This window comes from Bos taurus, chromosome 8, assembly GCF_002263795.3.
Source record: "Bos taurus isolate L1 Dominette 01449 registration number 42190680 breed Hereford chromosome 8, ARS-UCD2.0, whole genome shotgun sequence".
NCBI classification, from domain to species: domain Eukaryota; kingdom Metazoa; phylum Chordata; class Mammalia; order Artiodactyla; family Bovidae; genus Bos; species Bos taurus.
The window spans coordinates 94662998-94677586 of record NC_037335.1 but is presented as its reverse complement, the minus strand read 5'-3'; the positions used below and the strand labels follow the sequence as shown (position 1 = coordinate 94677586).

General features: G+C 40.6%; 1 protein-coding gene across 6 annotated transcripts in view; it reads left to right on the top strand.

Moving 5' to 3' along the window:
* ABCA1 (ATP binding cassette subfamily A member 1) overlaps positions 1–14589 on the top strand; it is a 137232-nt gene that overhangs the window by 60263 nt on the left and 62380 nt on the right. For all 6 annotated transcript variants that reach the window (XM_024995844.2, XM_010808222.4, XM_059889170.1 and 3 more), the window contains 2 exon segments: positions 2427–2548; positions 5173–5349. In XM_024995844.2, coding sequence (XP_024851612.1) covers positions 2427–2548; positions 5173–5349 — 299 coding nt within the window.

Sequence of the window (14589 nt, the reverse complement as noted above, 5' to 3'; positions counted from 1 at the left end):
GAGCCCAAGTTTTCTCACCCCTCAGTGTGGTAGTTTTTTCATTGTTCCACAACAGTCAGTGTCAGGCTTTCCAGGTCAGACTGCAGTTGAAGCCACTAACTTTCCTGTCTTCTTCCTGTGTACCTCTACCTTTGGGATACTGGGACACCTAGGGTGTCACTTTATGTCTCTGGAAATGCAGTTCTAGTGACTAGGGGCCCTGTTTATCTTGGGGTGCAGCCTGGGGGTCGCCCCAATATCTGCAAGCCATTCTTGGACCTGTACAGCTGAAAGGAAATCTTCTTTGATGCTTCTCAGATACTTCTGAAATCTTCCCAGCCTTGATCCCATCTCCTGGTACTTATTTTCCAGTCATCATTCATTGATCAGTAATTCTTTGCCTGATCTGGGCACTGGGATGCAAGGATAAAAGACATATTCTGTGTCCCAGAGGCATAGTCTAGGGGAGATAATATGTAAATAAAACAACAGTCCTAAAAGGATGGTCCTCAGAACCCTTGCATTAGAAATACAGAAGATGCTTATTAAAATGTAGATTCTTAGGCCCCACTCTAGAGCTACTATTTCAGGATCTCTGGGAATCCAGCCCAAAAAATTACATATTAGCATGTCCGTAGGTGAATCTTCAATGCTCTGAGGTTTGGCAGCTACAGAAGTGAATGCGATGGTGAGAAGGCAGTATCATATGTGATGGGGAGCACCAGGCAGGTGGCAGCCTGCAGGAGCATCTTTTCTCAGGAGGACACTCACTCGGCCAGGACCACTTCTTAAAATGTGTCATGGGGAATAACTGGGAGTTAGCCAAATAAGGTGTAGCCAGAGAACTGTTTCTCTAGAGATATGAGTCATGCTCAGTGTACCCTTCTGTGGTGGTGGTTTAGTAGCTAAATCGTGTCCAGCTCTTGTAACCCCATGGACTGTAGCCCACCAGGCTCCTCTGTCCATGGGATTTCCCAGCCAACAATACTAGAATGAGTTGCCATTTCCTTCTCCAGGGGATCTTCCTGACCCAGGGATTGAACCCTGGTCTCTTGTGTTGCAGGCAGATTCTTTACCAACTGAGATTATTAAAAGTTTACTTAAGCAGAACATACCTGAATCAGACAGCACAGATGAGAGTCTGGCTGGATTTTGAGACTTCCTTCTACTTTATCTCTGCACATCACCCCCTTAGCTCCCAGGATTAACTCCTGTCCTCTTTTTAAGCCTCACCTCACAGCTCTGTTTTCAGATCAGACGTCTGTTTCTCATCAGTTAAGTGATTTGAGTTTGCTAGGTTTGCCCCCTAGGGGTCAGTTCATGCCAGGGCCTGTGCGCTGCAGTCTCTCAGTGATGTCTGGCCAGTCGTGAGGTCCTGATGTTGGGTTATTGTGAGAGAGGGGCAGAAGGAGAAGTGGACACTCAAATGAAATATGGCAGAGAAAATGAGAGCATTTCAGTAAGGGGGACCCACGAAGCATCTGGTCACCTCACTGTTTGGAGATAAAGAAGCTGAAATTCGGAAAGATGATATGAAATATCCAAGTGATATCACTTAGGCACAGCCTCCAACTCTAGGGACTAAAATTGGATTTCTGGCTAGTGCTTTTTCTGCTGCACTACACTGGATTGGAACCTTTCCTAAATATACCTGGAGGGCTTATTATTTAAAGTGATTCTGTAAGAAACCCTGCAGCAATACAATCATTTAGTAGTGTTGATTTTTTTAAATGTATGCGTACATATTTTCTTAAAGCAGGGGCCGGCCTGGGTGTGGGAGCTCTGTATCACGTGTTCCACATCTGGACCTGAAATGAAATCAGGCCTGTGAAAGCACTTTGATATGCATAATGCTCTGCACCCGTGGTTCTCTAAAGGTGGGCCCCAGACCAGCGGGTGACAGCATCGCCTGGAAGCTTGTTAGAAATGCAAATTATCCAGCCTCACCCCAGGCCGCTGAATCAGAAACTCTGGGGGGTAGGGGACCAGTTTTCACAAGCCCTGCAGGTGATTCTGATGCCTCTTCAAGTTTCAGAACCACTGTTTTGCATCAAGAAGAAACCAGCCCTTTGGGCTTGTGGGAATGAGGTTTTAAATATCTCTGAATTTAGCTGTCTGAGATGGCATTGGGGAGATAGGAGCTGTGGGGTCAGGGTCACAAATCTCAGATTTGTTTACTTATTCTTGGAAAAGCGAGAAAAGGCTACGTGTATGTGTATGTGTACAGAAAAGGCTATGTGTATGTATACAGCAGTGCCACACTTCACAGCTTCAGAAAGCACTCTTTTCATGTCTCTGCTGTTAAGGTAAAACTCCCTGAACCTCATTTCTCTGTGTGCTCAATTGGTTTAAAACAAGGCAGTATTAGGATATTTTGCTCCATTGTGCTTTTTTTTTTTCTTTTTAGTTACTCATGAAATGAAAATGAAACACTATTTCTCCTGCAGGCTTGAAACTTCAGGACTTCCTGGTAGACAATGAAACCTTCTCTGGATTCCTGCATCACAACCTCTCCCTGCCAAGGCCAACTGTGGACAAGATGCTGGGGGCTGATGTCAGTCTCCGCAAGGTAAGCTGCAATCTTCACCTTCCCTGGTGAGGCTCATGGCAATGACATTATACAAGAGCACCTGGAAGGAAATGAATAAACTCCTGTCTTGGTAACAGTGCTGAAGGAGGTTGGCGGCTCCAGTGCAGCGTCACCTATTTTTACCTCCCTGCTCGGGCTGGCCCCGCCACACCATCCAGAGAGTGGAAGGTGCAGCCGCGCATCATGGGCCAACTGGTTGAAATAAAACTGATTTCCTGCCTGTCTGTCAATTGGCATGTGTTGATTTTGTTTTTTTATTTTGTTTGTTTGTGAAAGTCGCTCAGTCATGTCCGACTCTTTGAGACCCCATGGAATACAGTCCATGGAATTCTCTAGGCCAGAATACTGGAGTGGGTAGCCTTTCCCTTCTTCAGGGTATCTTCCCAACCCAGGGATCGAACCCAGGTCTCCTGCAGGTGGATTCTTCACCAGCTGAGCCACGAGGGAAGCCCAGGCATAACGTGTTGATAACGTCTTCCTAAAGGGAAGATGAATTTAAGATGAATTAAAAAAAAAATCTCACAGTTCTGAAACAATAACTTGGGTTGAGGATTGTTACCCAAAGTGTCTTTTGTCTATAAAATCTAAAACAGATTTTAAAAATGTAGTGCTTTCTTTTTTAAAATTTAAATTTTTTTCCTTTTAATTGGAGGATAACTCTTTATAATATTGTGTTGGTTTCTGCCATATATCAACATGAATCTGCCATAGGTATACATATGTCCCCTCCCTCTTGAACCTTCTTCCTACCTCCCACTCCTTCCCACCCATCTGTATTGCCACAGAGTACCAGATTTGAGCTCCCTGCATCAGAATAGCAAATCCCCACTGGCTATCTATTTGTAATGTTTCTTTTAAAGATAGATGAGAAAGATATCTAGAAAATATAGAATAGAAATAATAAATAAATAGAAATTAAATAAAAATAAATAAGTAAAAATATTTAAAATTAAATAAATAAAATAGAAAGTATCTATTATTAAGAAGAATATGCTTAATTTTTTTTTAATTTATAAAATCAGGAAGTAATATTAGTGTTTATGTAAGATTTTAACCTTAGATTTTAAAGAACCTTCCTCTGGCATTATTAGATAATCATCCGGCTCCTATGCAGTGGGCAGCAGGCCCAGATTGCATAGTTATTGATTTCCAGAGGATCTTTTCAAGTTTATTCTCTGGCAGAAAGGGGAACTGCTTCCTTACCCCGTCTCATGTTTACATACTAGCTTGACTTTGCCATAAGCAGAAGTAGTGGAACTGTTTATGCACCAAAATAAAATCTTTGCTTTACATGATATAGAATTTTTTAAATTAGAAAAATGTGCTTACTGCTTGCCCTTATGAAACTAGGAAAATATGCCTGTGTTTACCAGTTGTGCGGTTGGGAGATGGGCCAAAGGCAGCAGGCTTATAAAAATCATTAGCATGGTTTCCATTGCCCCCTGCCAATTTCTTATCTGTCACATCCCACTAGTTTAAAATAAGGGGCATCCTAAATATGTAAGTGGTCCATTCAAGGTGATTAGTCTCTGTAGTCACTGTTTTCACCGTCTTAAACACAAATACTAAGGGTCGGCTGGCAGCAAGGGCTAGTCAGAGAAAAGAAGAAAAGCAGTGTGTATTTGAGTATCTGGCAGTGGGTAGAAACTTAATGGAAACCATGACAGACCAAGTGCTCTGCCGTGTTAGAAAGCTGCATGGGTCCTGAGAAGCTTCTGGTGCATCACTCCCAGGAGGTTGTACCACCAGCAGGTCAGGCTGCCTTAATTGAAACAAACAGAGAATGTTGTAACAGAGTAATAGAGTCTGAATCGTTCATTCATTCGTTCCACAAATATTTATTGTCCACATGTTCCAGCACTGAGGACACAAAAGGAACATGAAAAAACAAGGTCTCTCATCTTATTGACTTTTGCCTAGTGGACGGTAAGGGCCATATGTGAAGAAGTGTTTATTTAGATCCAGTAAAGCTAGTTACATAAGATATGGCCAAGGAGAAGTTCTTTGCTATAATGTATAGGCCAGTTCTAAGTCATTCTTATCTGTCAATGAGATAAGAGGCTTGACTTTCTAGTACTCTGCTTTGATACAAGTAAAAGGAAGAGTTCCACATTCTGAAATTGTTTGAACATAGTTATTTGCATTAGTTAAATATCTTTATCTACAAATAAATAGTATAAATACTTTTCCCCCTGCAATTTAGCCCAACCCCAGTTTAAAAAAATATCATTTATTTCAAAATAATGAGAACTTTCTATTTTCTCTAATAAGAGTGGTTTGGGGAGTTCAGACTCCAGATTTCTATTTGCTGAGTCATGTGTCGCACTTTTGAGAAAAAGAATTGGACTCAGGATTTCCCTTCCCAAGGAGAAGAGTGTGGAGGTGATGAGTCGAATGCCACATTCTGGTGTTGAATGTCCTGTAGCATCATGCCTTGCTTCATCCTGAAGCTCGGTAGAGACCCAGTGCTCTGGACAGGGTATAGTAGTGTCCATTCCTCAAAGCAATATTGATATGAAGTTCCCCCAAGAGGCTTCAAGGACCCTGCTTCCCATCAGTGTAATCCAGTTTTACTTCTCTCTCTTTGCATGAAATGTTTATAGGTATTTTTGCAAGGCTACCAGTTACATTTGAGCAATCTGTGCAATGGATCAAAATTGGGAGAGGTGATTCGACTTGGTGACCAAGAAGTTTCTAGGTTTTGCAGCCTGCCAAGGGAGAAGCTGAATGCAGCACAACAGGTGCTTCGTTCCAACCTGGATATCCTGAAGCCAGTCCTGGTGAGTAGGCTTGCTGTGTAGGGAAGCTTTGAGTACTAATGCTTTTAGAATGTGACATTTTTCCCTGGACAGCAGGACTTTGTTTTTGTAGAAACATAGGGCTGGCTGGGAGTGGTGATGTGATTGGCTCTGTGGTATTGGCTCAGATTCTGAGCCATCTCCCCAAGAGTCAGTAAGGGAAGAGTGAGTTGGGTGTGGCTCTGAGTCCAAGTCTGTTTCAGAGAAGACCTACGTTTTTATGGTTTTTAATGCTATAAGGGTTCATTTGAAGAAGGAGTTCTCTAGATTAAAAAAAAAAAAGTCTCAAAACCATTAATGGGAAGATGGATGTCCATTTAAAAAAGCCTATCAGAAAGGAAACACTGAGATGTCTCAGTGGGAAAACCCTGGGATTGAATGGGAGCACATGCAATAAGTAACTTAAAAAATGACAAAATTGCTTTCAGAGGTTAAAAAATACCAACAAAGTCTGATTATCAGTTGGGAATCACTCGTTCAAAGAAGGAGTCCATGAGAATACACCTTCATTTCTAATCTATGAATAGGACTAAGTCTGAGCATTCTGGTTGTCAGTGCTGTGCCTAGTTCCAGAATAAGTATCTTTCTTTAGGTTTTCTGGGAGCTCTGGTAAAATCCCTTGTGAACAACATCCTTTAGCATCCATCCAGCATTCAGGTTTCCTGCTTACCAGACAGCTCCCTGATTGTCAGTAGGCTGTTTTAAAACCAGGAGAAAAGCCCTGGAAGAAGAACATGCCTGGAAAGAGATGTTCCTCGTTATAATAGAAAGACATTGGAAACTTCTGGGACTTTGCGCACCATGATTTCTCTAGAGAAAGATGGGCCCTCCTGGGGGTACTAAGAAGTTTCGGTTTCTAGACCCTGTACCTGGATCATCTAGAATGTTCCTTAGAAACACATCCCAGAGTTTACACTCTTGACTGACCATTGAAGAGTCCTTGTATCCTGTTTGATTCTCTGACTAAAGTGAAGGTAGTAGTAAAACTGAATTCTGCTGCTTCCATGGCAGGTTTTATTGTGGCCCCCATCAGTGTGAAGGGCTTAGCCCCAATACTTAAGATCTGTTTTTGTTCTCTTCCAGAAATAGTATTTTCTATTTCAGTGTTTTAAAAAATGTACTGAGTTGTTTTTTTCTAGTGGTCTGTGATTCTGTAGTATAATTTACAGAGATGTTTGCATCCCCAGATAACTGGCCTAAATAGTCAGATAAGCTCACCTGTGAAGACACTTGCAGCCTGTTGGCACTTTCTGCATCATGAGTCAGAGTCAAAGGCTGTTGCAAATACTAGCCCATTTCCTTGGACTATTTTGGTTGTTTTGCTTTGCTTCACTACAAGACAGAAATGTTCACCCTTTCAGCTGGGATGATTTGAACTTTGGAAAGATGGGTGTTTTTAGAAGACAGATAAATTTATTCTGGCGCCCATTCATTGTTTCATTTCTGTTTACTCATTAAACACCTATTGTGTGCACAGCCCAGTAAAATCCTTCCAATTATGTAATTTCTGAATTACTCTCTAAGTAGAAAGACAGCAAAGCCTTCATAATCTGACAGTCAACAGCTTAGGGTTTGACTTGAAAAATCTCTCCCTAGTTGGGAAAATTAGTGTGATGGGGAGTGTGGAAATGTACTGTCAGAACTGTCAGCTGCTTCACAGCCCATCCTGTTGTGTTGTGGTGGAGCCTTGTGGACCAGTTGGTTCATGGCAGGTGTTGATTAGGGTGGCTGCCATATGCTTCCTGCACATCTCTTGGGCATAGGAGCATTTCAGGTTCTGCTCCTGCCTGTCAGCTGTTATTGTGAGATCTCTCTTCCTAAAATCAGAAAATGGGGCTCTTGAATTAGAACATGGTGAGTGGCCAGGATGTGTAAAAGATGTTTTAGGAGATACCATTGGGTTGAAATGACTTCCAAACATTTTGAAATGTGACTCTTTTAGCAGTGCCTTAATTGGAGCACTGGGATTGATGTTTGATTTATATTAAGCAGCCTTTTGCTTCTGCCTTTTGGTTGAAATTTTGGTATTGGTGATGGTAGATGGGTGTGTTGTGAGACCTCCTTGTACACAGACAGTTAAACTGTGCCAAGAAATACAATAGGAGCAGCAACCAACATTAGGGGTGGGAGAGACAGAAACTATTCTGTTAATATGTATTTCTGCACCAAAAGTGGATTTCGAGGAGAGACATGCTTTGAAACATTTCTGTTCTCTCTCTCTGTCTCTGTTTTTTGGTGTGGCTATTTCTCTGTTTTTCAGCCAAGATATTCTGATTCTTTCTCCTGGTTCTCCTTCAGTCCTTTGATGACCACTGGGACTATAGTATTTTGACAACAGTGGGGAAGTGTGGCAGGGTAGAAAGGGTGTAGGCTTGGGGTCAGCTGTTTCTGGGTTCAAATACTGCCTCAGCATTTTACCAGTTGTGCTACCTTAGATAAATTAAGCCTCAGGTTCCTATTCTTTCACATAGTGATAATGTAGTTTGCCCTTTGCTGTGATTATTGATCACATATATGAAGAGCCTGGCATAGGGCTAGTACACATTAGATGCTCAATAAAAAGTTAATAATTTAATTTATGGGAGTAATATAAATTATGTGCTTGAAAACAGTGGCTGGTAATGTAGACATTTTCTTCTATAAATCAGTGCTAGGAATCAGTCATTAATGTTCATTACTTTTTACATTTGGATACCGCCCTTATGGCAGAAAGCAAAGAAGAACTAAAGAGCCTCTTGATAAAAGTGAAAGAGGAGAGTGAAAAAGTTGGCTTAAAACTCAACATTCAAAAAATGAAGATCATGGCATCTAGTCTCATCACTTCATGGCAAATAGATGGGGAAACAATGAGAGACTTTATTTTTGGGGGCTCCAAAATCACTGCAGATGGTGACTGCAGCCATGAAATTAAAAGATGCTTGCTCCTTGGAAGAAAAGCTATGACAAACCTAGACAGCATATTAAAAAGCAGAGACATTACTTTGCTGACAAAGTCTATCTAGTCAAAGCTATGGTTTTTCCAGTAGTCATGTATGGATGGATGTGAGAGTTGGACTACAAAGAAAGCTGATCACTGAAGAATTGATGCTTTTGAAATGTGATGTTGGAGAAGACTCTTGAGAGTCCCTTGGACTGCAAGGAGATCCAACCAGTCCATCCTAAGGGAAATAAGTCTTGAATATTCATTGGAAGGACTGATGTTGAAGCTGAAACTCCAATACTTTGGCCACCTGATACAAAGAACTGACTCAGTGGAAAAGACCTGATGCTAGGCAAGATTGAAGGTGGGAGGAGAAGGGGATGGCAGGATGAGATGGTTGGATGACATCACCGACTTGGTGGACATGAGTTTGAGCACGCTCTGGGAGTTGGTGATGGACAGGGAAGCCTGGAGTTCTGCAGTCCACAGGGTTGCAAAGAGTTGGACATGACTGGATGACTGAACTGAATTGAAAGTGCATTTTATCGTATGATATAACTGATAGACATATTCTAGAGATTAGCATGTGGACAGCTTCAGGGAGAATGTTCATTCTGCCATAACTGCCTTTGGATTGGAACATACATTGCAACAATATTTCATTAAGTCTTTGAAGTATTTCTTCAGTGTCCTTGGCTTTTTTTATTAGTCCTGTTCCAGCCCTGTGTACTTTCTTGCTTGTATTCTGAGAGTGACTCTAAAGCACAGTAAACACTACTCATTAAAGTTTGTCACGCATAACTGAATAGATCGGTGGAAGCAGAACATCTCTAAACAAGGTATGAGATATTAAACAACAAAACGAACACATATTTACTGTCTGCTTTGTACCAGTTACTGCTTGAAGGCATTGAAGTTTCAGCCATGAACAAGGCAGACAAGGTCCACACGGTACTTTCATTCCAGTGGACACTGAGAACCGACTTTAAGGCTGAGAACGGGAATCTGAGGAATTCTTCACAGGTTCTGGGTTCTGTAAAGTGAGGGCTGCCCTTCCCAGCAGCTCCCTGACAACAGTCTCGTTCAACACAGAACACCGTGATCCCCAGTGAAAGTCTGTGTGGTTAAGTAGACTTGGGCTCTAGTCCTGTCTCAGTGATGTGAAGATGGTGTCTGATCCTTGTGGCAAGGGAAATGGTGTCTGATTTGAGTTAGCAAGGACAGGCATACAGACTGACCTTTATTTCAGGAACAACTTAGACATCGCACAACCGTGTGACTAGATTGTCTTGACTTCTGGTGGTACCTTCACCCAAAAACAGAAAAGTTCTGTGTCCATGGAACAAAGTGTTCTGTTTCTGTATCTTCTGATGTATGTAGTCTGCTCTTGCAAAGGTGGAACTCTGTTCATGGGACAAAGGAGGTAGGGTGAGTGGTGCCCTGAAGTGCCCAGAGCACTAGTGAGCTCACAGCTGGACTGTGCAGGGATAGAAGGAGCAGGCAGAAGAGGAGTGAACAGTCATTCTTGTCTTGAAGGGTTTTTGTTTAGCGTCTTCTAGACCCTTTGATAAGGGCTCAGCTTGGCTCATAGCTTTTGGGGATTAGGTATTTCTCAGTTTGTCACATGCAGTGACAATGTTTTGTAGGAGAAAACAGTTGGTTTTCCCTCTCCTCCTGCCTGGAACACAGACTCTTGTGGGAAGTATCAGGTTTTGTTTGGTTTTGTATAATTTTGCTGCCCACCTGTTTACAACATGTGCTTTTGCCTGACAAGCAATTGCAATTGCTATCATTTGGTAAATTGTAGAATGACATGTCTCAGGGATTTACTGTTTTAGACTCTGTTCACCTAATTCCTGGGAGAACAAGGGAAGCACAGAACTGGGGATAAATTACTGAACTAAGCAGTGTGTTAATATAATGACTCAACTCCAAATAGATGTTTTTGCCTCAAATATACTATTTTTTCCTTGAAATAGTATAATTAGTTTACTTGAAATAGTATAATTTCTTTCTTGCCATGTCTAAGATAAAGGCTTGACTTTTGATCCTGAATTATGTGGTAGTAGATATATTTAACTATGTTTAGAAATAGCAAAAATGAAATATTTTAATGTGTTAATCACATATAATTTAAAATTTATTATTTAAGTTGTTGAATTGCTTTTAAAAGATTAGTGCTGTCCTTAGACATGAGTTATAATTCCCTACTTCAATAAAAACTATTAAAATGTTCCTCAAAGGACAATTTTTATTGTCATGTAAATGACTGTAAAGAGACAGTAATTGCTTTGGGTGATAATAGTCTTTGTACCTGGTATGTGGCTTACTTATTTTCAATTTGAAGTAAAACATATAAATCCTAGCCCTGAGTTGGCTTTTCTGAATATGGGCAAAGTGAAGCAGAGATTGTAGTCTGCTTTATGAGAGTATTTCAGGGAAGTTTGAAATGTACAATGACCACATTAAAACATGCATTTGCAGGGAGGAAACAAAATTGTGTCTTATATTGAGAATACTATTCAAATATATGTACAAGCACATCTCATTGTAGTAGTGGAGTCCCTGTAAAATTTTGAGTGTGGATAAGATTTTTTTAAACTTAAAAGGCTTTCCAATTCCATTTTAATTTCACAGATGCTCTGTCTTGTATTTCTATCTGGCTACCACTTCTAATGCATCAATAGTCATCTCTCCCACTTGTCCCTTTGTACAGCTATCATCTATAAACAAACACTTCATTTTTTCAGGAAATCCCCACACACTGGGTCAGGGAGACAGTGGTAAACAAGGTAGAGATCTGTGTTCCCTGCTGCTGGGGAGAGGAGGGACAAAGAAAGGAAGAGATGCTATTCAGAGGGATAGCCTCTGCTGGGTGCTGTGCATCAGGAGACCTCTGATGGGGTGTCCTAACCTAGACTTTGCCGGTTAGGAAAGAAACATCCTCTAAGTTGGAACCTAAAGAGTAGAGGTTAGCCAGGTAAAGACAGAAGAATCTTCCATGCAGAGGACATGATGTATGCATGGGGCCCAGAGGAAAGAGGCAAGAGAAGGTGGCATTTAGAGGAACTGTGCATGACTGAGTAGTTCAGAGTGGATCAGATGTAGCTACGGGAAGTTTGATGGGGAGAGGAATGGTAAGACATGACACTACAGAGGTGCCGAGTGAAATGTTCATGTAGCCTTTGTAGGCTATTGGGCCTCATCCTTGGAGCAAGGGGAGCCACCTTAAGGCTGCAGATGTGAGTGACTTGATGAGGTGAATATGAAACGGTATATTTGTGAATTTGAATGATCTTTGAAGCAAGACTCACACTAGTCCATTTCTCACCCTCCTAATGTGGTCTTTCCTTTGCTTTTTACTTTTCTTCCACATTTCTTGGGTGCCTAGTTATTATGTGCCAGGGACTGTGCTGGACAGTGAGTTGAAATAAAACATCAACTCAGAAATTAAAATCAAATTGACTTTGATAAGTTATTGCCTTTAAAAAAGAAATTCAGTCTTTTACAATGTAAACTAAATTTTTGGTGGGGCACATGCTGCAGCATACACAGAAATAGAAATATAATGTTGAACACATGTAAGTCATATAATGTTATAAACCGTTGTTACCTCAGTTTTAGAAAAGAAAAAGAGAATTCATGTGGAAGGAAAAACTTAGGGAGGATAAAAAGAATATAAAGAAATCATCTATTAGACCCAGAAAGGATGGCATAATGGCTTTTGTCATTATGGAGCCAGTGCTCCAGAATGTCATGGTTTTAGGAAATGTTGCAATGTTGTGATTAACACATATTACAGAAATGGGTTGGGGCTTTGAGTAATATAATACTGTTGTCTGTTCTTCTTATAATGCTAGTATAGTATTTAGTTATGATCTAAAAATATTGAATAATACATGAATTCCTGTTAGCGTAACACAGAAAGTACAGTCTTCACTAAAGATTTAATTTTTCCCCTTTTCCCTGTTTTCCTTCATACAAGAAAATCTTGCCTCCTGTGCGGGGGGGCTCAATGGGGACCTCTATGAATTTATAGCCAAGGGAATGCTTTTGGTTATGAAAAATAGTAGTAGAAATTCCAAACTGTGAATGGCTTACTGGAGCTCTTTGGAAGTACTATTGGCAAGCTCTGTCTGCCTTTGTCAAGTAAATATGAGCAAGAGACCACAGTTAATAGTTGGTGCAGGCACTTGGTTCTCAGATTTCATTGTGTGGCCTCGTTTCAAGGCATATTGCCTGGGGTTAATTTTGTTCAAGGAAGTTAGACATCTTTCGAATCTGACATGTATTCAACCTAACCTATATTCCTATCCTTCATTCCTGCCAATCTCCTTCCCTCTTCCTTTTTTCTTATTTTTCCTTGAATTAAAAAGAAAATTATGAAATAGTTCCTTTCAAGAAATAAGACACTACAGATATAGTTGCTGTCGTCTGTATATTCCTCTCTTTCCTCAAAGATAGCTGGTATCTTGGAGTTGCATGTTTTTATCCAACTCTATATATATTCACATTCGGTTAATAACAATATACTGTATTGGTTTGCATGTGTTCACATTGTATACGTGTGCATGTTGATCTGCAACTTGTCTTTTTCACCCAATGTTATGTTTTTGAGATTTATGTATGTTGATAAATGTGGCATCTGCTTAATTTTAACTGATGCTTGGTATTCCATTTTTATTCTAAAATTTAAAAAAAATCCATTTTTCTAGTCTTTGGCTTGTTTTTTCACTTTGTTGATGGTGTCTTTGGTGCGTAGTTTTTACTTTCAGAAGTTTAATTCCCAGTTTTGATTTGGACTTCTGTATTTTAAGACCTTCCTTACCCCAAGTTCATAAATACATTTTCTCCTATACATCTTTTAACTTTCATTTTTAGTTTTAGCTGTTCAATCTACCAAGAATTTAATTTCATATAGTGGCATGAGATGGAAAAATTACTCTCTTAGATGAGTAACTACTGGTCTCAGCAACACTGGTTGAATAGCCTGCTGCTGCTGCTAAGTCTCTTCAGTCGTGTCTGACTCTGTGCGACCCCATAGACGGCAGTCCACCAGGCTCCCCCGTCCCTGGGATTCTCCAGGCAAGAACACTGGAGTGGGGTGCCATTTCCTTCTCCAATGCATGAAAGTGAAAAGTGAAAGTGAAGTTGCTCAGTTGTATCCAAGTCTTCGTGACCCCATGGACTGTAGCCTACCAGGCTCCTCCGTCCATGGGATTTTCCAGGCACGAGTACTGGAGTGGGGTGCCATCGCCTTCTCCGGTTGAATAGCCTATCTTTCCTTATTAATTTGTAATATTAAATCTGATTTACATCAGTCTCCTCTCTGTATTTTATAGTATCCAAGCCCCCAAAAGTGAAAGGAAATAGTTTTTACCTCCTATGTCTCCCAATTAAGGCCTCTCAGTTTGTAAGTTTTCCTTACCAAGGTCTCTCTGTGTAGGTTCAACTTTTAGTGTGGTAGCCTTTAGATATAATGTGAACTTTAAGAGAGAAAGGCAAAGCAAACCAAAAGCCCCCCACCTGGTTTTGCTCATGGTTGCTTCATGGAGGGAATGAACATTAACACAGCCTGTGAGCTGTGTCACAGAGACCTACTGGAGTGTGTCATTTATAGGAAAGCCTGGGCCCATCAGAGGACTGGGAGTGTGGGAAGGCTGGTCTCTGGTGAGTGAGCTGTTGTAGGAGAGCTCACTAATCGTGCTGGACAAAATTATCCATAGAACTTTTAGACAGATTTTATCAGAAAGGAACATTTGGGGTTATGCTAGGATATTATGATGATCATGATACTTAGTCTTCTGCATCTGCTGTTTCCCAGAGCTAATGATGAACTCCATCTATTCATACTTTCAGCCATCTTCTGTGTCGTCTGCCATAGGATTTCACAGCAATCTCTGAGATAAGAGACAAGTATTAAAATAATTCAGTTTTCTCTGGATATCCAAGGATCTGATATTGAGCAAAATGATGCTTATAGAATTGCCAAAGAAGGATGGGCTTTTCCCTGAGATTTTTCTTTTTTTTTTTCCTATTGGACAAACAAGAATGATGAAACTGACCCTGCACTTTTTTTCTTTGGAAGCCTGAAAACTTCAAAACCAATTCTGGCCTCAGAGTCTGTGCATCATTTTTCTTTTTCTTCTCTAGCTTAGACTTTCTGTCCTAACCTATCTTACCTTGGGCTTAAATTAATTATTTTCTTATATTGGCTATGCAGCTAAGTGGCATATAATAGCAGTATGTCAATGAGTAAATATAGTGATTTGACTCAAACTAAATATGAAGCAGATATTTGA